The sequence below is a fragment of the Pelobates fuscus genome, chromosome 10 (assembly GCF_036172605.1).
Source record: "Pelobates fuscus isolate aPelFus1 chromosome 10, aPelFus1.pri, whole genome shotgun sequence".
Taxonomy (NCBI): domain Eukaryota; kingdom Metazoa; phylum Chordata; class Amphibia; order Anura; family Pelobatidae; genus Pelobates; species Pelobates fuscus.
In genome coordinates, this window is record NC_086326.1 from 90318420 (window position 1) to 90342503 (window position 24084).

General features: G+C 44.4%; 2 protein-coding genes across 2 annotated transcripts in view; both read right to left on the reverse strand.

Moving 5' to 3' along the window:
* Positions 1-1303: 1303 nt before the first annotated feature.
* On the reverse strand, positions 1304-22695 carry LOC134574767 (beta-microseminoprotein J1-like). Its single transcript, XM_063433855.1, has 5 exons — positions 22546-22695; positions 18627-18680; positions 17429-17537; positions 6589-6694; positions 1304-1592 (listed from the first exon to the last, which is right to left on the reverse strand). Exons 1-5 carry the CDS (start codon positions 22693-22695, stop codon positions 1463-1465), a joined length of 549 nt encoding a protein of 182 aa, XP_063289925.1. The 3' UTR covers positions 1304-1462.
* Positions 1304-24084, reverse strand: part of LOC134575831 (beta-microseminoprotein-like) — a 47744-nt gene continuing 24963 nt past the window's right edge. The window contains exon 5 of the transcript XR_010085758.1: positions 1304-1347. The gene's annotated coding sequence lies outside the window, so the exon portion shown is untranslated. The remainder of the gene's footprint in view (positions 1348-24084) is intronic.

Sequence of the window (24084 nt, forward strand, 5' to 3'; positions counted from 1 at the left end):
GCTGTCGTGCCTGTTGAGGGACCCTCATATAAAAAGGCTGAAGGAGAACGACCTGTACTGGGTGTCCACGCTACTAGACCCCCAGTATAAGCAGACAGTGGCGGAAATGTTACCGAATTACAAGTCGGAAAGGATGCAGCATTTCCAAAATAAATTAAAAAGTATGCTTTACACAGCGTATAAGAGTGATGTCACAGCACAACGGGAATCTAACAGGGGAAGAGGTGAAAGTCATCCTCCTCCTCCCACGACCATGCCATATCTGCCAAGTGACCCTATGTAGGGGGAACAGTCTCTATTCTGCTCTGTGTCAGTGTGTATCATGGTCTCTGAGGACAGGTGTCAATCCATACCTGCCAAGTGACCCTATGTAGGGGGAACAGTCTCTATTTTGCTCTGTGTCAGTGTGTTTCAGGGATCCTTAAGATAGGTGTCAATCCATATCTGCCAAGTGACCCTATGTAGGGGGAACAGTCTCTATTCTGCTCTGTGTCAGTGTGTATCAGGGATCCTTAGGATAGGTGTCAATCCATATCTGCCAAGTGACCCTATGTAGGGGGAATAGTCCCTATTCTGCTCTGTGTCAGTGTGTATCAGGGATCCTTAGGATAGGTGTCAATCCATATCTGCCAAGTGACCCTATGTAGGGGGAATAGTCCCTATTCTGCTCTGTGTCAGTGTGTATCAGGGTCTCTGAGGACAGGTGTCAATCCATATGTCAAGGTGTCAATATGTCATATGTCAGGTGTCAATCCATATCCATTGTGATTTAGGAATGTTACGTGATTTCTGCCCTTTATGGATTAAAACCAGACTCTGCATCAACTGTGTTATTTTCCATGGGAGTTTTGCCATGGATCCCCCTCCGGAATGCCACAGTCCAGGTGTTAGTCCCCTTGAAACAACTTTTCCATCACTTTTGTGGCCAGAAAGAGTCCCTGTGGGTTTTAAAATAAAAAAAAATGAATGCAGCTTCAGAATGCATCTTAAATGGATGCTGTCCAGTAGGTGGGAGGGTCTGGAAGGGAGGGTCTGCTGCTGATTGGCTGGAATGTGTCTGCTGAATGTGAGGTACAGGGTCAAAGTTTACTCAATGATGACGAATAGGGGGCGGACCGAACATCGCATATGTTCCCCGCCGCCGCGAATGCGAACACATAATGTTCGCCAGGAACTATTCGCTGGCGAACCGTCCGGGACATCACTAGTGATCCCCTGAACACATGTTAATCAGTTTAGAATGGTACGTGAAAGTAAGTGGAAATTCTGCCAGAAAAAAATAAAATAATCACAAACAAGGGAATCTTTACTCTATATTTTGAACTTTAATATTTATATTAATTGTGACTTTAGCACTCAACATAGCTGTTTTATTTATCAACAAAGGTATTCAATACAGCTTTAATCATGAGAGTCTAATAGATTCAGAGAAGGCTTATTCTGGATCATGCTGAGCTCATCGTTAGCCAGCCATTCCATAGCGCTCGCACACCTTTGTAGGATCCTCCTTTTGTAGTACTTCCACGGTGCATGCATGCTTATCATACTTGACAAAGCATTTGCTCTGGTCATAGTTGGCAGGTCTACCATAACTGGAACATAATAGGAATAGTATAATTCAAAAGTGAGATATAGTCAAACTACTTTTTTTAATTGTGTGTCATGTGTGTGTGTTAATTGTGTGTCAAACCCACTAACCTACATTTTCTATTATTACTTATCTCTATCATATTTATCACTCTTTGACATATGTATCTATACAAAACGACTTATATTTACCCCTATTGAAATATTAAACCCCAAATTAAACATAACTTAAAATAAAAAAAGCAAAATGCATGCAAGAATCCAGTACTCATGTGGCCCTTTGCAATGGTGCTATTCAATATCTAGAAGCATATTCACAAAATTATTATTTTTATAAATATTTCCTGACACAACCATAGAAATGAAGCCGTAATTATTGCTCTAACATGATGTGTCTACTTTGGACACAGCAGATTCTCAAAACAGCAAACTTTCATAAATAAAACAGAGGGTGTTGATGGCCCTGTTCAAACAAGGTTACATTCTAGAGGGAGTGGGGTAAAGTGACTCAAGAGGTAATAGTAGGTTTTTTTTCTTCCATTTACAGGAAAAGTAGACTGCTAGAATAGTTTAGCAGATGAGGAAACAAGATGGGGTTCCCAAAGTGCAGGGAGGGAAAGCTTTTAACATATTTACTGCCACAGGGTGGAAAGAGTATAATACTTAAGAAGGTGGAATTACACAGATAATTCGGATTTTGTGTTGGAGCAGCACAGTTGGGAAAGATTCGGGTAAAAGTTTATCATTGTAAAAGATAGTAGATGGAATGTGTAAACTTGGATATTCACATGACATGAAATACAACTTTTACTCTGCAGCTGTGCAATAATAAATAGTTCCACGATTGAACAAAACAGAGCCAATAAGTGGAGCAATGATGTAGGATACAAGCTACGGGATGCGCCTACACTCATGTTGAGGGTGTGGAGACCTAGGAGGTGCATGTCAGCTAGATGCCATTGTCCACTCAAATTCTGGTTGGCAAACAATAAGCCTTCTGTCTCCCGACCTACCTCACGGAGTCTTTGAACAGTAAGGTTGAAAGTAACCTGGCTGCTGTACAATACTATACTGGGGCCTGTAGGCTTTTTTACCGAGTCAGTACAGTAGTACAGAAAATTGTTAGAATACGGAGAGAGTCAAGCCACTCTGGGTGGGAGAGAACTGTAAGCAAGCTGCAATAAGATTTGGGTGAGCTGAGTCAACATTGTTGTAGTATGTGCAGCCCATTATAATTTCTACAGTATTATACAGTTGTGTTCTAAAGTTTGCATACCCTGACAGAAATTGTGAAATTTTGGCATTGATTTTGAAAATATAACTGATTAAGCATAAAAAATTTTTTTATTGAAGGATAGTGATCATATGAAGCCGTTTATTATCACAAAGTTGTTTGGGTGATTTCTATTATCATTATGATTTTAAATAGGAGCCAAATGTGCCTAACCAAAAGTTTACATACACTTGGATGTTACAGACATATAAGATGACACACAGGTTGAAATGGCGATTAAAGGTTAATTTCCGACATCTGTGTATTTTTAAATGGCAATTCGTTTCTGTGTATTAATAGTCAATAAGTTGGATAGCTCTGCACTGAGCAAGTTAGATACTGAGCCATGGGTAGCAGAAAATAACTGTCAAAGACCTGCGTAACAAGTTAATGGAACTTTATAAAGATGGAAAAAGATACAAAAAGATATCCAAATCCTTAAAAATACCAGTTAGTATCGTTAAATCACTTATTAAGAAGTGGAAGATTCAGGGATTCAGAAGAATTGTTCGGGATACAAAAGAAAACAAAACTCAGGTATCCTCAGGAGAAATGTAGGCTGCTCTGGAGAAAGACTGTGTGGTTGTTAAAGGCATTTTGTCAAGACGAATGGGCAGCTATACCGCCTTAGACATGTGCGATTCGTTTTGTTCTGTATGTACATTAGTGCGAATTTCATGCCAAAGTTCTGAAGTGATGAAGTTCGGTAGTTCGGAGGTGCCGAAGCTCTAAAGTGATTTGGATTTCTGAAATTTGGCAAACCAAGAGAGGGAGGGAAAACTATGTGAATGATGACAGGAATCTAGACCAATAAGCTAATTCCTTTTGTGCAATGACATCATATCCTGTATGTGTCACATTGCGGCTGCCAGCGGACCCTGAAGGTCGTGCTAGAGACCTGTGCTGCAAGAGCAGTGTAAGTACTCTGCTCCCTCGTCGCCTGGCATTGGATGTTTGTCCCATGCAATCTCGCGCAGTCACTAGTGCGCATGACTGCATCGGACAAACATCCTTAGCTAATTATTATATAGGATATATAAAGTAGACATATGCAATTCGTTTCGTTCCGAATGTACATTCGTACGAATTTCATGCCATTCGGATGCTTCCGAATGTCCAAAGTGATGGCGTTCGGCAGTTCTCAAGTGCCAAACTGAACCGAATGCCATCGGTCCAATTTGCCGAAGCAGACACATTTTTTTTACTTACACGAATTTCCAAACCAAACCAAATTTTTTGCCCATGCACATCCCTATACCACCTGCAAGAATTAGGGGCCTCATAGACAACTATTACAAAAGACTGCACACTGTCATTGATGCTAAAGGGGGCAATACACAGTATTAAGAACTAAGGGTATGCAGGCTTTTGAACAGGAGTCATTTAATTGTATGCTTTGTTGCCATGTTTTGTTTTATGATTGTGCCATTCTGTTATAACCTACAGGTGAATATGAATCACATAAGAAGAGAGAGCGACATAAAACAAAGCTCTATTGGGTATTTATGAGTTTGTCTGTCTCTTTATATTTATCTATAATAAACATATGCCACTATATAATACCTAATGCGGTGAGGAAATGTTTGTGTGTGGTATGGTATGTAAGTTCTAGTGTCTGAATGATGAAGACTCTGAGGAAGGCTTGGGCAGGCTCAGGCACATTACTGATTCTCATAGAGAATCACTGGAGCATGGCCACTGGTGGACAGTCTGGTTGAAATACAGGAAGCAGGGAGAAAGCAAAGGGGATATGACATGCAACCAGAGGAGGAGCAAAAAAATCAGATCAAAATAAAGATTAAAAAAGGAACTTCTAAAGTTCATTTTTACACTCTATAGGGGGGAAAGCATTTTGTGACAGTAGGTTTACTGTTGGGGGGACAAAAAGGATATGTATTGTTTTACCTATTCAATTCCTTTAAGGTATCAGAATAACCTTATCTTCCAATCTATTGATTTAAAGCAACTTTGCACTGTGCAAGGAGTTTTGCCTGTATTGATTCACATTTTGTATTAAATTAAAGACTTTGGTGAAAGTAACCTCGCCACATGTACTTGGAGGGGTCTGCTTGACAGTCTCCTACCCACAGACTATGGGCCCTGCATGGAAACCTGTAAAAGACTACCGAACTTGACCTACTGATAGCACTGATTTCCCTGGAACTGTTTTGGGCATAGGACCATGTGGACGGTTGGTCAAAACTATGAAATCCAGGAAATCCCTGAACCGATCTGTGTGATTTTTGGATATGTTGTTCACCTAGATCGGGGTTATCAGGGGATCATGGGGTTTTATGTGTTTTTAAGGTACTTTTTGGGGTTTCATAAAATGTTATGTTTTTCTGTGTTTGGAGATAATTGGGTTAGATTAGTACAGTTCCTGATTCAATTATCTCCAAAGCACAGAGGAGGATTCTATTGTTTGTGTATGGGAGTGTCTGACTGTATGACTCTGTTTTTATTGGTTTATTCACTTAGTGTCCCTGTGCCCAACAAGGTCCACCTGGGTGTCACCCTTGTTGGGAAACTTGCATAAAAGGCCAGTGTGCCTCCATTAGAATTCTGTTCCTGCCTACCCTCAACATAGTCTCATCTCATGTCTGGGGGAAACGGCTGTATCTATCCTGGGGATTGCTATATCACTATACTCCCCAGGAATTATAATCACTAGCTCTTATAAGAGCTGTTCCTGCTATGCTCTCTGGGAGTAGGAGAGATCTGCCCACTGGAAGCTGGATGCCAGTCTTGGGTCCAGGGTGGGTGAAGGACGGCAAGACCGCGGCACAGCTGCATCGCTGGAAGTAGGGTCTGCAGTGCTTATGGTGTCTGGTGGAGTGCTGAAATTGCTCGGTGAGCACTCGGAGCATCGATTGGCGGAGGCACTCGGTTGGAGTGCCAGGCGGTCCGTTACAAAGAAGGAAAACGTTTGTCTTGTCCATGTTAGGGGATCTGCTTCACACCATTGGAGAATTCGGATACATAGTTATTTTGTGGATTGATGTTTAGTTTTATTGGTGTATCAAGTCCTTTGATACTTTTACATGGTGCTAAAAAATGATCCATAACAGTTTGTGCTCTTTATACTGCATTTATTATAGATATTTATGCGTCATTTTGCAGATTTTTTTTATTTATTTCTCATTGTCAATAAAGTGTTAGTTCTTATGTTGTCCACTTTGTTGTGATATTTGCAGTTTCCCTTTTGTTTTGTTATTGTTTTTTGTCATCTCTTTATTTCCCTAAACCATTTCTGTGGTTTTTATTGTGATAGTATTGGGAAAGGTTTTTTGGTGATCAGTTTTTCATAGTATTGTTTAGTAGATGATTCCTTAAGTGGTTCATTTATTTAGAAAAGTTTTTTTTCTGATTCTAGGGGTTTTACATTACCGTGATATTCAACCATAATTCCTCAGGAGGAATGCGATTGTGTAAAAGGTGTTCTTTTCTGGGGTTCCTGAGTAAGAATTCCTACTTTGTTGCAAACATTAGCTCTGACATTATTACACAGCTCACATCAGGTTATAGTATATGACACATTACAATCATACATCCCAATCCAAGTGGCATACACCCCTTAAATCCTCACATTCAGCCATGATGTATGCTATTTACAAGAGCATGAAAGAGCAAACAAGAAATTTGTCAACCCCCTCAGTGGATAGCCCACATTCTACACCCTGTGTAAGCACTCTGGTCTAATTGAATCATAAGAAATTATTGCAACTTACACTTTGCAGCAGTGCATCTCCTCAGTATCACAACTGCAGTCAAAGCAATTTTTCGTCCTCCACCGAGTATTAAATTTATGGAGCACGCCATTTTTATCCAAACAACCTTCAAAATAGAATTCATTTTAGCAATACTTTTAACACGTATATAAAGAAACTGGAGAAATGGTGAGTACATTCAGAAAAAAAGTAAAAAGATATCAGAGTTCAAGTACTCAGGTGAAGGAAAAAACTGAGAAAATAGCAGGGACATACTGAGGTTAACTACCAAATGAAAAAAGTGAAGTGTGAAAGAGAAGTATAAAATGACTGGGTAACAGTAATAAAAGGGCAAATGAGAGGGATAAGGAGAGAAAGGAAAACAGGCAGATGATAATGGGAAGGCGAAAAGATTATGAAATTACGGAGTGCACTCACTAAGAGACCAAAACTAGCCATTGGGCACATTGGACAAATACCAGGTGGGCCAAGATGGCCATGGGCCAGGGTCGGTGCAAGGATTTTTGCCGCCCTAGGCAAAAGTAAAGTTTGCTGCCGCCCCCCCATATGACATCACAATGCCCCACCTATATGATCTGCCGTTAACTAACGCAAGTGCTGCAGTGCCGCTGTGTTTTTCCTCAAAGCTTCTGGAAAGACTTGTCTTTACCCGTGTGTCTCATTTCCTCAATTCCAACTCTCTCCTTGACCCCCTTCAATCTGGCTTCCGCCCTCTCCACTCTACAGAGACTGCCCTTATCAAAGTTACTAACAACCTAATTGCAGCTAAATCCAAAGGCCACTACTCCATACTTATTCTTCTTGACCTCTCAGCGGCCTTTGACACCGTTGATCATGCTCTCCTTCTTCAAACTCTTCAATCGCTTGGTCTCTGTGACTCTTTCCTCTCGTGGTTTTCCTCTTATCTCTCCCAACGCTCATTGAGTGTCTCTTTTTCTAATGATACCTCCTCCCCTCGTCCTGTCTCGGTTGGAGTCCCCCAAGGCTCTGTCCTTGGTCCCCTTCTATTTTCTCTTTATACTGCCTCTCTTGGCAAACTTATTACCTCATTTGGATTCCACTACCACCTCTACGCTGATGACACCCAGCTATATCTCTCCTCCCCAGACCTCTCCCCTGCCGTCCTGCAACATGTCACTGCTTGCCTTTCTTCCATCTCTGACTGGATGTCCTCCCACTTTCTGAAACTCAATCTCTCAAAAACTGAGCTCCTTGTCTTTCCTCTTTCCTCTTTCACTCTCCCTTCAAGTTTGTGGTACCAACATCAGTCCATCCTTGCAAGCACGCTGTCTTGGCGTCATACTTGACTCTGGTCTCACCTTTGAGCCTCACATCCAGCATGTTGCCAAATCCTGTAGATTCCATCTTAAAAACATAGCCCGCATCCGCCCCTTTCTTGCACCAGATACTACCAAGGAGCTTGTCCATGCTCTAGTAATTTCCCGCATGGATTATTGTAACCCTCTCCTGATTGGTCTTCCCAAAAGCCATACTGCACCCCTACAGTCCGTAATGAACGCTGCTGCTAGACTGATATTCCTCTCTAGTCGTTTCTCTCACACCTCACCCCTCTGCCAGCCCTTACATTGGCTTCCTGTATGCTATAGGAGTCAATTCAAGGTACTAACTCACACCTATAAAGCACTGAACAACTCTAGACACTCTTATATCTCCTCACAGATCCATAGGTATGTCCCTTCTCGGTCTCTCCACTCTGCCCGTGACCACCTCCTGTCCGTTGTCCGCACCTGTACAGCCAACTCGCGCTTGCAGGACTTCTCGCGGGCGGTTCCCTTCCTATGGAATAGCCTGCCATCAGACTCACCCCTAGTCTTGCATCTTTTAAGAAGTGCCTTAAAACCCATCTCTTTAGGAAAGCTTATGGCCTCCAAGACTAACCCCTACCTCACATACCTGTCTCTTGCCCTCTCCTAAAGGGCAGCCCACCTTATTTGATTGCAAATTCCTGTCCTAATGTGTTTTATACCCCACCTCCTATAGAATGTAAGCTCGATTGAGCAGGGTCCTCTTCAACCTATTGTTCCTGTAAGTTTATTTGTAATTGTCCTATTTATAGTTAAATCCCCTCTCATAATATTGTAAAGCGCTACGGAATCTTTTGGCGCTATATAAATGGCAATAATAATAATAATAATAATAATAATAAAAATAATTAAAAGGCCTGCATGGACAGGCTATAGACACCAGAACCACTACATTAATCTGAAGTGGTTCTGGGGACTATAGTGTTTCTTTAACCCCTTAAGGACCAAACTTCTGGAATAAAAGGGAATCATGACATGTCACACATGTCATGTGTCCTTAAGGGGTTAATGTGAGGTAAATTAGAGATTAGTGCCACGAATAATATACTAGATTGCCTACTTACAACCAGATGAGGATGATGATGGGCTCTAGCTGTAGTCTGATTCCACTGGTCTGGTGTAGAACAGGCTCTCTGGAGGCTGTTTGTAACTGTGGTCACAAAAATCAATGTTCTGGGAGAACGGGAAGCAGCTTCATTTTTTAACGCCCTTTACACAGCTCAAGGTCTGGGTCCCAGGGTCCACCTTCATGTTCCACCAATGAGTTTGTTCACAGGAGGTGGAGTAGGGGATGTCCTGATATGTGTGTAAGGAATACATTGTGTGAATCTGTGTTTGTATGTGTAAGGGCTGCAAGGTGTGTTTCTGTGTATGTATGGGATGCAGTGTGTGCATCTGTAAGGGGTGCATTGAGTGTGTGTGTGTGTGTGTGTGTGTCTGTGTGTGTTTTTCTGTGTGCAAGGGGTGCATTGTGTGTGTGTGATGGATGTCAATCTCTCCCCCCCTCCCTTGTCACTCTCTTCTCCCCCTCTCCCTCCCTTTTCACTCTCTTCTCCCCCCCCTTGTCCCTCTCTTCTCCCCTGCTTGTCCCTCTCTTCTCCCCTCTCCCTTATCACTCTTGTCTCCCCCGTTATCACTCTCTTCTCCCCTCCCCACTCTCTTTCCCCCTTCCAACCCCGTCAATTCCCCTCCCTGTCAATTTCTTCCCCCCACCCTGTCAATTTCTTTCCCCTTCCTTTCAATTTATCCCCCCTCCCTGTCAATTTATTCCCCCCACCCTCCCTGTCAATTTATTCCCCCCACCCTGCCTGTCAATTTACCCCCCCCGTCCATTTATTTTTCCCCCTCCCTTTCAGTTTATTCCCCCCATCCTCCCTGTCAATTTATCCCCCCTCCCTTTCAATTTATTCCCCTCCCCTCCCTGTCAATTTATTCCCCCTCCCTCCCTGTCAATTTATTACCCCCCATCCCTGTCAATTTATTACCCCCCCTTTCCATTTATTACCCCCCTCCCTTTCCATTTATCCCCCTGTCAATTTAATACCCCCCCCCCTCCATTTCCATTTATCCCCCCTTTCCATTTATTCCCCCCTTTCAATTTATTACCCTTTCAATTTATTACCCCCCTCCCTTTCCATTTATCCCCCCTCCCTTTCCATTTATCCCCCCCTCCCTTTCCATGTATTCCCCCCCTCCCTGTCAATTTATTACCCCCCCTCCCTTTCCATGTATCCCCCCCCCTTTAAATTTATCCCCCCACCCTCCCCTACCTCTATTGTAGCGTGGCCGAGCCATGTATGGTCCGCGGGTACAGGGAGCTTTTGTTTCCTGTACCCGGCCGGACTAAAAGGAAGTGCACTCTCAGTGTTCACTTCCTGTTAGTCCGGTCGGGTACAGGAGACAGATGCTCCCTGTACCCGCGGACCATACAGAGCTCGGCCACGCTACAATGAGGGAGTGACAGGAGGGAGCGCTGAGCGGTGCACCCTCATGGACGCACCAGCCCAGGCAAAGCTGCAGCCACCTGAGGCTCTCTGCAGAGTGCTCGGGCGGCTGCAGCATGAGGGGGGCCGACGCTCCTGGCGGCGCCCCTTCCCAAGGGGCAGGGCCGGATTAAGAGCCCAGTGGGCCTGGTGCTGATAATTATGATGGGCCTAATTACAAAATTTTATTGACCAAAAACACTAAAACAGTCCTACCTCCTAAGCGTCATGTATCTGATGGAGATGGTGCTGGAGGGAAACTCATAGGATGCAACTATGAGAAAACACAAACCCTTTGCTAATCTCATGCTTTCATCTTTCAAGTAAACCCATACCCCCTAACAGCAGTGTCCAGTAATGCAGGAAGTCTTTGGATGCGGTAAAAGGGTGGGCCATTGACACAAATCACATAACCAGAACGGCCGAAAGGGCGAACATACACAAAAAGGGCGCATGTCTGTGTCCCCATGTCTCCCAGTCCCTTAATGTCTGTGTCCCCATGTCTCCCAGTGTCCCCATGTCACTAGGACACTAGGGGACATTGAGAGACATTGGGCCACTGGGAGACATGGGGACACAGATACTAGGGAACACTGGGAGACCTGGGGACACAGACTCTTGGGGACACTGGGAGACATGGGGACACAGGGTGACAGACAGGAGGGGACACTGGGAGACATGGGGCACTGAGACACTGTGATATATGTAGGGGGCACTGCAGACTTGATTAAGACCTGGGTACAGGTCAAAATGTTGCAGTGTCCAATAAACCTGCCTAAAGCTAATACAGTGAGTGCCTGAGATTTTTTTATTTTATACTAGGGGACACTGAGACACTACGGGCACTGAGAGACATCGGGCACTGAGACACTCTGATACACAGGGGACACTGATACCTAGGGGACATTGGAGACTTGATAAAGACCTGGGTACAGGTCGAAACGTTGCAGTGTCCAATAAACCTGCCTAAATCTATTACAGTGAGTGCCAGAGATTTTTTCTTTTATACTAGGGGACACTGAGACACTAGGAGACATGGGGACATTGGGAGACATGGGGACATTGGGAGACTAGGAAACACTAGGGACACTGGCACACTACAGACACTGAGAGACACCAGGGACACATGGGGATACTGAGATACTAGGGACACTGGCTGGGAGACGTGGGGACACTGGGAGTGCCCCATGTCTCCTAGGTCTCAAAGTCGCCCAGTGTCCCCATGTCTCCCTGTGTCCCCCAGTGTTTCCATGTCTCTCATTGTCCCCTAGTGTCTCAGTGTCCCCATGTCTCTCATTGTCCCCTAGTGTCTCAGTGTCCCCATGTCTCTCATTGTCCCCTAGTGTCTCAGTGTCCCCATGTCTCTCATTGTCCCCTAGTGTCTCTGTGTCCCAATGTCTCTCATTGTCCCCTAGTGTCTCAGTGTCCCCATGTCTCTCATTGTCCCCTAGTGTCTCAGTGTCCCCATGTCTCTCATTGTCCCCTAGTGTCTCAGTGTCCCCATGCCTCTCATTGTCCCCTAGTGTCTCAGTGTCCCCATGTCTCTCATTTTCCCCTAGTGTCTTAGTGTCCCCATGTCTCTCATTGTCCCCCAGTGTCTCAGTGTCCCCATGTCTCTCATTTTCCCCCAGTGTCTCAGTGTCCCCATGTCACCCAGTGTCCCCTAATGTTTGTATCCCCATGTCACCCAGTGTCCCCCAATGTTTGTATCCCCATGTCTTCCAGTGCCCCTTAGAGTCTGTGTCCCCATGTCTCCCAGTGTCCCGATGTCATTAGGACACTAGGGGACTCTGGGAGACTAGGGGACTCTGGGAGACTAGGGGACTCTGGGAGACTAGGGGACTCTGGGAGACTGGGAGACATGGGGACACTGGGACACTGGATGGGAGAGATGGGGACACAGACTAGTGGCCACTGCGAGACATGAGGCCACTGTGTCCCTAGTGTCTCAGGATCCCCATGTTCCCCAGTGTCCCAATGTCTCAGCATCCCCATGTCTCGGAGCTGCTGTCTGGACTCTCTGTGCAGAGCTGCTCCCCCGCGGATCAGAGAATAGAGAGAGGCAGGGAGGGAGATGCCGTAACTTCTTATCACTGCCTCTATCCACACAAACAGCGACCCCTACTGGCCGGCGCTGGTATTGCAGAATAATCTCTGTTTATACTGAGACAGACCGGCACCAGCTAGGCAGCCTCAAATACCTGAGAAATACTTCTGAGAAATACCTGGCAACCCTAAGAAATACATAAGAAATACCTGGCAACCCTAAGTGTAGTGTGTAAAAAAAAAAAATGTAAAAAAAAAAAAATTATTATTTTTTTTTTTTAAAATCAATGGGCCTATTCCATGGGCCTGGGCCTGGAGCTGCAGCTCCATCAGCCCCTATGTTAATCCGGCCCTGCCAAGGGGCATCCTAGGCGGCTGCCTAGTTCACCTTACAGGTAGCGCCGGCCCTGCCATGGGCCAAAGCCGACAAGGGTGATCAGAGCATGTAGTGTTGGCACCAGGGCCGGACTGGGAAAAAAATTAGGCCCGGGCATTTTTCAATCAGAGAAGAACGCCCCCTCTCAAAGTGAGCATGTTGGTTCAATGCGCAGAGCCCCACTGAAGAGCTCTAGCATTAGAAAAAGACCCTGTATTTGTTCTGCGCAGCGCAAGCAAATTTAATAACATGCTTGCGCTGTGTTTGCTTTTAAATTGTCTCTGGTGTCTCCACAAGTGGGATACCAGAGGACAAAAGGGCCAGGAAAGTGTATGGTGCATGTGTTTGGAGCCTGCTTGTGAGATTGTGTGTGTGTAGAGTGTGGTGTGGTATTGTGTATAGGTCAATTGCATTTGTGTTTGTGGTGTAATATGTGTGGCTAGGGGCTGTAGAGATTGTGTGTATAGGGGCATAGTGTTATAGGGGATGTAGCGAGTGTGTGCATATGGGCTGTAGTGTGTGTAGTGTGTATATAGGGTAAGGGATCTAGAGTGTATCTGGAGCGTCATGTGTGTAGTGGTGCAGTGTGAGGCGTGCTGTAGTGTGTGTGTATATATATATATATATATATATATATTTGGACGTATTGTATGTGTGAGGTGCGCAGCGTGTGTGTGTGGGTGTTTTTATCTGCCATCACATTCTAGGTTTCTAATTTTATTTGTCTGTTAAATCACTGAGGGTTATTTTATATGTTGTGTGTGTCTGGGGGTGCTGTGTGTGTCTGGGGGTGCTTTGTGTGTCTGAGGGTGCTGTGTGTGTCTGAGGGTGCTGTGTGTGTCTGGGGGTGCTGTGTGTGTCTGAGGGTGCTGTGTGTGTCTGGGGGTACTGTGTGTGTCTGGGGGTGCTGTGAGTGTCTGAGGGTGCTGTGTGTGTCTGGGGGTGCTGTGTGTGTCTAAGGGTGCTGTGTGTGTCTAAGGGTGCTGTGTGTTTCTGAGGGTGCTGTGTGTGTTAGAGCTCCCCGGGTCCTCTCTCCTGCCTACCTCACTCCCTCCCCAGCTGGCATAGCAGTGTTACAGTGCCTCTGGGCCGGTGAGGGAGATCTTTGATCTCCCCACCGGCCCATGAAGGCACACAGCAGGGCCGGCGCTCGGATAGCGATGGCCCTGCAGGGGCTGGCATGGGAGATCCTGTGATCTCCCCTGCCGGCCTCAGCCCCACAGCCATTGCAGCCCACCGGGCATTTGCCCGGTATGCCCGATGGCCAGTCCGGGCCTGGTTGGCACTATCAAAGCTATTTGCCTCACCAGCCTATTGGCACTTTGCTATCTATCTATCTCTCCATCTCACCCAACACACAAGCACAATATAGACCCTATACCACACCGCTCATGCACATACTATATTCCTGACATATACACTACATCCTCTATACACAGTCTGGATCCCCTATGCACACACTAGATTCCCAGTATGCAAACACACACTACATTCACTAAAACACACAATCGTCAGAGCCTGCATACATACTAAGTGATCTATAGTGGCTGGGGGGGTTCTTGGCCTTGGTCTTGGCCCCCTACAACATGCAGTGCTCCCCCTTGTGCCTCCCAATTGATGTTGAATCTGGGAGCAGAACTGTCACTGTGGGCCAGAGGGGGCACTGTGCTGGGAGGACTTCCGCCTGGGTCACAGAGAGTAGAGCAGGGGAGAGACAGGGAGAGGAAGTTCAGCTCTGTACAGAGGCATACAGGCAGCTGCTGGTAAGTGTGAGTCAGTTTGTGTGTTTCAGCCTGTGTGTGTGTGGGGGGGGGGGGTTGTGTCTGTGCGTGTGTGTTGTTCAGTCTCTGTATGTGGGGGACTCAGTCTGTGTATGTATGGGTCAGTCTGCGTGGGGGAACAGTCTGTGTGCATGTATGGGTCAGTCTGTGTGTGTGTGTGTCTGTGTGTGGGTTTATATGGGTCAGTCTGTGGGTTTGTATGGGTCAGTCTGTGTAAGTGCTTGAGATCAAAGAGAGATACCTCTCATCTTGTGACTTCCCCTGTACCCGATGGATAGGCAGCCTTCTCAACCACTATGGATCTGTGTGTGGGGGGGTGTATGGGTCAGTCTGTGTGGGAGGTCAGTCTGTGTATGTATGGGTCAGTCTGTGTGTGTGTGTGGGGGAGGTCAATCTGTGTATGTATGGGTCAGTCTGTGTGGGGGAGCAATCTGTGTGTGTGTTTGTATGGGTCAGTCTGTGTTGTGGGCAGTCTGTGTGTGTATGGGTCTGTGTGTGTGTTTCTGTGTATGGGTCAGTCTGTGTAAGTGCTTGAGCTCCAAGAGAGATAATTCTCATCTCGTGACCTGCCCTGCACCCGATGGATAGGCAGCCTTCTCAACCACTACGGATCTAATTGTGCCACCCCCTCCCTGCAAGGTAAGATCAGGAAAAGGGGAATATTATTTTTTTAATTTAAAAAACAATTATCAAAGGCATGGGGGGGCAGCTTACAAATCAGGAAAGTGAGGCATGGCAGGGGGCAGCCTACAGATCAGGGTAGTGAGGCATGGCGAGGGTAGCCTACAGGTCAGGGAAGTGAGGGAGGGGGCAGCCTACAGATCAGGGAAGTGAGGGATGAGTGGGGGAGACAGCCTATAGATCAGGTAAGTGAGGGATGGGGAAGACAACCTACAGGAAGGATCAGCTAGGAGCAGGAAGGTAAAGTAAGAGAAGGAGCAGAAAGGAGAAGGAACAGAAATGAGAAGGGACATCAAGGAGCAGAAAGGGTCAGCAATGAGCTGGAAGGGGCAGAAGGAGCACAAATGTAAAGTAGGAGAAAGAGCAGAAATTAGCAGGAAGAGTCAGCAATGCGCAGGTAGTGTCAGAAATGAGCAGGAAGGGTCAGCAATGAGCAGGAAGGGTCTACAAGGAGCAGGAAGGGGCAGAAAGGAGCAGGAAGGGTCTGCATGGGGCAGCAATGAGTAGGAAGGTTCTGCAAGGAAAAGGAAGGGTCTGCAAAGAGCAGAAAGGGACAGAAAGAGCACAAAGGTAAATGAGCAGAAAGAATTAGATGGAGCACAAAGGTAAAGTAGGAGAAGGAGCAGAAAGGATAGCAAGGAGCAGAAAGAGACAGCAAGGAGCACAAAGATAAAGTAGGAGAAGGAGCAGAAAGGGATCAGAAAGAGAAAGGAGCTGAAGGGCGCAAAATAAGCAGAAAGTAGCAGAAAGGTAAAGGAGCAGAAAGAGCCAAGGAGGAGAGAAGACGGTGTCAGAAGAAAAAGAGGACTGTGTCAAATGAAGGAGAAGAAAAGGAGTTTGGAGCATTAAGGACAAGTGAAGTGAACCCTCCACTTTATTCTGGATACCACATCATAAGGCTTTGGTACCTGGGCCTAGCAGGGAAACTCTGAACCTTTTCATCTCCCCAGGTAAAAAAGAATATCAGTGTTAATGTGTTCACTTTTATTTACTGAGTGTCAGGAATCACAGAGTGCTGCAGGGTAGGAGTGTCGCTGATTGGTTAGAGCAGTCAGCTGGCACTCTAAGTCAATCAGTAGCTCCCCATTCATAAAAAAGTTAAACATTTTTATGAACCGGGAACTAGCGATTGGCTTAGAGCGTCAACTGGCCACTCTAGCCAATCTGCAGCACCCATGCCTGACGTCAGTCTGCACTTCCTGACACTCCATTTCAGAAGCCGAATACCACTGAGCGACCTGGAGATCTGGAGCTGGAGGAACCATTAGGGTTAAACCATTTGAGAGCAGTTTAACCCCTTAAAGGAAAGAGAGCACCCAGGGGCTTCCTGGCATCATAGCATTTTCATTTAGATTAAGTTGTTATGGTGACCAAAATGTTCCTTTAATTTGCTTAAAGGAACACTATAGTGTCAGGAATATAAACATGTATTCCTGACACCATAGTTGTGAAAATGCTATTCACCCTGGCTTTATGTGATAATGACTATGCCCCTTCCCTTTCAAGACACTGTCAAAAAGGGACCAAGCATGGATGTCATTACAATTATGCCTGTGCAATTAGGGTCACCTGGTGGGCATGTGTTTTCAGGGGCCCAAAACTGCTTTGCACCAGCGCCCTCTCTACGTTGGTAGCAGCTTCCCCAGCACACAAGCTTCAAAACTTTTACATCTACCTGGCAATAGTGCCTTCTTCCTTACTTATGGTGTACTATCATACTCTCCAATCTTTGATTGTTTGATCCTAAAATGAATCAAATGATCAAAGACTCTTTTATGTCTGATGGGAAAGTGGTTTCAATTTTAGTATAATTATTTATTTTCTAAAACAATATAACATGAAAAAAAATTAATGTTAAAGTCAACTATGGCCATTTACATATTAAGTGTAGCCAGTGTTATAAATGCAGCCAGTAACATTCCTTAAACATCAAACATATTTCTAAGCCAGGACAATTCTTTTAAAGCTCTTTTGAACGTGAATGTAACAGAATTATAGTATCACAAATATGATATACTCATATGGAAACTAATTTATCTCACAGCTATTTGTTGTTTTACTTATTATACTTTTATTTATGGAAATAAATAGTATAAGAGAAAGCGGTTATGGTTTGGAAAATGTGACAGCTGACATAACATTACTTACCCTTGGGTTCAACACCATCAAGTGATGGCTTGTTCAATTTTGTGAAGCAGCCAGCATTGCATATTGTCACCAAAATGCCAAAGGCAAATACCGTAGCCAAAATAAAATTCTGCAAATTATAAATAAAGAAACGTAAGGTGGTTTATCAGTGCAGTATTAAAAATATAGCAGCAGGCAAAGTAGACCCTCTTCCTTTCTTTCTGACCGAGCAAGGTTCTTAGTTGGTTTCAGTAGGGTAGAAGCCAAATTTGGGGAACAAATTCTACTTTGCCTGCTGCCATATTTTTAAGGTTGTGTGAAGTAAAAATGTGTTCTACATCTACACCAGCCTCAAGTTTTCTGCCTACATCTCCTATGGGATCATTGTTTGGAAACTTTATAGTTAGAGCTGACCCTACACTTGTGCGTGTGTATCTCTATTTTTTTATATATTTTATCAGTTTTGAAACAAAATCACACTATATTTTTCCCCCTTTTTTATCTTGTACATGTGTATGGATATCGTTTTATCTCTTTAAGTGGTTTGAAAATTAACATTCTGAAATTTGTGGTCATTTTAAATATTTCCTTTTTTCTATACTGTATTGCACAGTGCACTTTACACTTGTGTGGCACTAATATTTTTTTTAAGTGTTGTATAAAGCATTATCAATTGCACTTTTTTTGCTGCACTTCATTGCAATTTTGCACAAAATAAGTATTGCATTTTTCACTTTAAAGATTTAAAGACACAGCACACTTTTTTATTTTTACTCAATGCTAAACATTGTTAAAAAATAAAGAAATCAATAAACATAAAAAAAAGCTAAATATATGGTTACAATAATATAGCCCTTTTTCAGCAATTCTTAAATGAAAACTAGTTCTCTAAAGAGACTCTTTGATAGTACCAATAGCTATGTTAATTTGCGTGTTAACTTGTCTTAACATTAGGAATTATATGGGAAAAGCGCAATTCTCTATAACATGTACAGCACTACGGAATCAGATGGCGCTATATAAATAATAAAATAATAATAATAATAATGTTAAAAAAGCTGAGAATGTACCCTACATTTTATTTAAAATTCCAAGTCAAACAAGAGCCAAGCTATTTAATTAGAAATATACACTAAAGAAAGAATCACCTATTCTAATCAATTAAAGATGTCAGGAAAAAATATTGCTTTCTTTGCAAAACAGGACATACTGCACTTACCATTTTGTTTTTTTTCTGGATATTACTGCTTTCAAAAACGTCCTGCAGTGGCATCTTGTATAGGAATGTGGTTGCACTTTAGTATGATCAATTCAGAATGACCTTTAATCTGTTTGCTTGGTTTTTGTTTTTCAAGATCTAACCTATGGATGTTAAAGGGATTCTCCAGTGCCAGGAAAACATATTTGTTTTCCTGGCACTACAGGACCCTCTAGCGCCCCATCCCAAGTTGCTGAAAGGGTTAAAAATGCCCCATAATTAATTGCATTTTGAGTATGTATGTGGGATTATATTAAATATATTGTCTCTCCCGGTACATGCTTGCCCAAGGTTTAATAGAATGTTTTTTAAATATATGATGATTCTTTTATTACTAACAACTAATACCCCAAGTACAGAGCAATCATTTACACAGATTATACTCTCATTTTAAGGGGTTCCCCAATTTTGGGGGTTTCTTTTTAGGGACTTTCCACTGTTTATACATATTAGGCCCTTATTTTGAGAATCTATCCTTGTATAAGACCCATTTTCTTTTCTTCTTTCAGTCTCTGCCCCTTAACTGTCCGTTTAGCTGACATCATCAGAAGTATTGATCAAAGCCAATCAAATGCTTTTCCATAAGAAAGCAAAATCATTTAATTGGCTGAGACTGTCAAGCAGGCTAATCAGGGGCACAGCCAGCACAAGCCAAACACAGCCCTGGTCAATCAGCATCTCCTCATAGAGATACATTGAATCAATGCATCTCTATGAGGAAAGTTCAGTGTCTCCATGCAGAGGGTGGAGACACTGAATGTCAGCACTACCACAGGAAGCACCTATAGTAGCCATCTGAGGAGTGGCCAGTGGAGGTATCCCTAGGCTGTGATGTAAACACTGCATTTTCTCTGAAAAACACAGTGTTTACTGCAAAAAGCATGGAATGATTATACTCACCAGAACAAAGCTATAGTTGTTCTGGTGACTATAGTGTCCCTTTAATAGAAGAGACTTCAACAAGGAAGAGAGTGTCAGCCTATCAGTAACTCCCAATTAAGAAAAGAGAATGAAAAAGATACATACCTTATGATGTTGTCAAGACTGAAATGTATCCCTTTAAAGAACAAACGCATACTTTTGCTAAATTTAAAAACCGCACAACTACGAGAGGGCACTCATTGGTGGTATTAATGTCAAAGGTTGGACAACCAGATGTTGCATGGTAAACGTGCATTTATGAACTCATAGTTTGGACATTGAGGTAAAAGTGCTCATGTGCTGAATATTTGAGTTTTTTTCAGCTTCCACTCAACCATAGATTAGCTAATGCACAAAGAACAATGACATGCACAGGTTATGGAAATTATTTAGTACATGAATACTGTCTGGGTTATTATTATTAAAGTGTATATTTAAAGTGAATTTTGAATTGAAGGCGAAAGTGGCCGAACAGGAAGCATAACGGACTCTTTTCTGTTTAGCAATTTTGACCTTAAATTTTGAAAGCCGCTTTGAATTCCCTCAGCAAGAGACACTAAACTTGGTAAGTTGAATACATGATGCCAAGTTTGTTTGTGTGTGTGTGGGAGGGGTGGGGGGGGGGCGGGGGGGTGCTATAACAGCCAGCTGGACTAAAAAAACACTCCACTGAACACTCCACTAGATATGCCTTAAATTAATTTATTTCTGCATGTTTTCATTTGGGGTACATCTAATAGGTTGAAAAAGCTGCAAACCTGCTATCTGCAGCCTTTGCTTACCCTCCCTTTTTTCCCAACTGGTCAAAACTCCAATCAGGGTCTTCTTATTGAGAAGCCTCTGTGTTGCATGTAATATAGCTAATTGAAAAGGGGGCTAGACATGTGCGCACTAGAACAACATACTTGCCATTTCTGTTAACTCTATGGGGCTAGCAGAAGAGTCGGTCCTTGCTGTGACTGACGACCAGGTGTTCCTGCTCCCAGTTATAAAAGTGCCAATTTGTATTGAAAGCATAATTGTTATAAACTATCACATATGTGACAGGTTCCAAACACATAGTGAACTTCAGCAAGTTGGTTAGTCTTTAGCATACATTTCAAATAAAATAGAGCATCTCATGAAACAAAGTTATTGGTGATTTTTAAAACACAGAACATTTAAGTGCAAAAGGAAGGTAACCAGGGCCTCAGTCACGTTAAAGGGACTATTTTGGATTTTAATCAATATCAATATTTATTTTCTATATCTGGAAATGAGACCTTGCCGTCCTCAGGTCCTAAGCACCGTGGAAGCCTGGAGAGTGTTGTATCTATTACTTTATTTACATTGACATATAACATTGCCTCACACTATGTAAAAAAAACATGTAAATATAAATTAAGAGTGTGGCAGTAGTAAACAACTGTCTCAAGTAAATAGGAGCTCAACGCTTGACCATGCTCACTCAGCCTTAGGGAAAACTTAAAAAGTAAATACATTAGCTACTCGATAAATTGAAGGGTTTAGGACTAAATGTTTACCCAATAAAACTTGTAGGGTTTCCAATCGTAATTTGCTGGCATGTGAAGCAAAGAAACCCCAGTAAATTGTTTTTATAGGTATTGTAAATTATGAAGTCTAAAGGATGAAAATCCCTATAAAATGTAAAATCAAATAATGGTTATTACACATGTAGCTTCAATCTTAAAAACATAACCACCATCTGCTCCTTTCTTACGCAAGATGCTACCAAGGAGTTTGTCCATGCTCTAGTAATTTCCTGCATGGATTATTGTAACCCTCTCCTAATTAGCCTATTGCCCCTCTACAGTCTGTAATGAATGCTGCCGCCAGATTGATTTTCCTCTCTAGTCGGTCCTCTCACACCTCATCCATTTGTCAGTCCTTACATTGGCTTCCTGTATCCAATAGGAGTCAATTCAAAGTGCTAACCCATACCTATAAAGCACTGAACAATTCTAGCCCCTCTTATATCCCCTCACAGATCTATAGGTATGCCCCTTTTCGGTCTCTCCATGCTGCCCTTGACCTTCTCCGGTCCGTTGTTCGCACCTGTATGGCCAACTCACGCTTGCAGGACTTCTCGGGGGTGGCTCCCTTCCTATGGAATAGCCTGCCTACCGCCATCAGACTCTCCCCTAGTCTTCAATCATTTAAGAACTATCTTAAAACCCATCTCTTTAGGAAGGCTCACCTTACATACCTGTCTCTTGCTCACTCCTAAAGGGCAACACGCTACTCTCTCCTCCAGCTTTGCTTCACTCCCACCTTATTTGATTGCTATTTCCTGTCCTTATGGGTTTTATACCCCACCTCCTATAGACTGTAAGCTCGTTTGAGCAAAGTCCTCTTCAACCTATCGTTTCTGTAAGTTTTCCTGCAATTGTCCTATTTATAATTTTAATATATACAAGCAGGGAAGATATGTCAGGTTGCTCATGAAGGTGGGGGGACAACCCCTATAAATAAGGATAGATGAAAATAATGAACCAAGGGGAGACTCGGATGTAGAGACAATTTAGCCCTCACGAGTCTGCCTTCTGGAGTGAGAAGAGGAACCCATAAATAAAATAGTAAAACATAAGTTTCTATTGAATTTCCCTAAAATCCCAACAAATGTGGGAAAATTCAGTCATTACAAATCTTAATAAGTGCTATCTGACGTGAATACAAGAGCTTTCCCTGCCTTCTCATTTTCAGCAATGCAGTATAGCAATCCCCTATCCCAGATAAATCGTTCCCCTTCCTTCCCCACCTGACCAGTGACTGACTTATCCATCTGGAGGGTAGGGTCAGATACTACCTCCCTAGGACTAGCATGAGTAGCCGGTCTACAGGGGCGACTACGTGGAACTGGGGTATGGTGAAAGGTACGTGTGTCTACCTGAGCCCAGGGGATCTACTTACAGGGGTGTCTGCATGCAACTGGGGTACAGGGATAGGTACGCGTGCCTACCTGAGCCTCAGAGTGTGAGCCGTGCCAGGTGGTGGCTTGCTGCCAGGTCCTTACTGAGTAGGTCTCATCAGGGATCCAGAAGGGTACGTAGGTGGAGGTAAGGTGGCCAAGGTCATTGCCGAGTAGCACCTCCACGGGCAGTTGGTCCATGAGTCCGACTTCCATTCTCTGGGCTCCAGCGCCTCAGTCGAGGTGGACATTGGCAGTGGGTAGGTGGTGTATGGCCCTCCCGGCTATCCGGACTGCGACTGTTCCCCCGGTCCTCTCTTCCTCTGCAATGAGCTGGGCTCAAACTAGAGTTAGGGTGGCTCCGGTGTCTCGCAGCCCTTGGACAGTGCACCAGTTCAGCCAAACCGTCTGTCTGTGGTGGTCCTGGTTGTTGGTGGCGGCCATGCAAAAAGGACCAGGCTTCCTTGTGGGGGTTCTGAAGTTCGGTGGGAGCAGCCTGGTAACAGAGGGCTGCTGCTTGCAGGGCAGAAGGGGCCACTGGGCTTGCCCACTGGGGTCGGCCTCGGAACTGGGGACAATTCTGCTTAACGTGACCGGGTTGGTGGCACTGAAAGCATTGGTGATCCACCCCGGCTGGTGTCCGCTGAGAGGGGTCTGAGTCGTTGAGCCTCGGAGCGGGACCGTTGTGGTTGGGGAAGGTAGTGGAAAGAGTCTTATGAAGTGAGGTGTTGGGGTCTCCGGGTATCTGCGTACTCGTCGGCCCGCTGGGCTGCTTCTGCTAAAGTCTTGGGCTGCCATCTCTCACCCATTCCTGCACCTCGGTCAGGAGCCCATTATAAAGTGCTTCAGCATTAACAGCTGGAGTATCTCCTCAGCAGACCATGCCTGTTGCGAGTTCCTCCTATGCTGGGTGGCTCGGGTGATGCAGAAGGCCCACTCCGCATGTCCTTCTCCCCTTTCTTCATCTCCCTGAACTTCCTGCGGTATGCCTCTGGGGTTATGGCATATTGGGCTAGCAGGAATTGTTTCACAAAGGCATACTCCCAGAGTTTGTCCTTGGGTATGGCCCGGTAAGCCTTTGCCGCCTTCTCTACTAGCTTCCGTGTCAGGATGGTGATCTGCAGGGCCGAACTCTTGTAGGAGGCACTGGTGCTTGAAGTCCTGTAGAAAGTCATCAATACCCTCCTCTGCTTCCTTGAATTCATTGAAGGCAATGAAGGGCAGTTTATGCTTTCGTGCAGGGGTTCCTGGACTCCCCGGGGATCTCTCTCCCGCACTTCATTTGTCGGGCTGTGTGGAGTTCGCCCCATTCTTCTGAGCCAAGGCACAGACTTGGACCTCAGAGAAGATCTTGGTCATGATTTCCTTGGAGGGGGCATCTTTAGTACGTCAGGCTTCGGGTCTATTTCGCCCTCCGGCTGGGGTACAGCTGCCCCACTGTTTTGCCGATCCATGAGGGATGCATGCGCTCAACAAACGGATGTACGTCACAGGAAATATGTTTCTGCGTTCCATACTGAAACGCACGCTGCCGGTGATCGGCATTATGAAGAATTGCAATGGGTATAAGAAGATCCTCCTTCATATGAC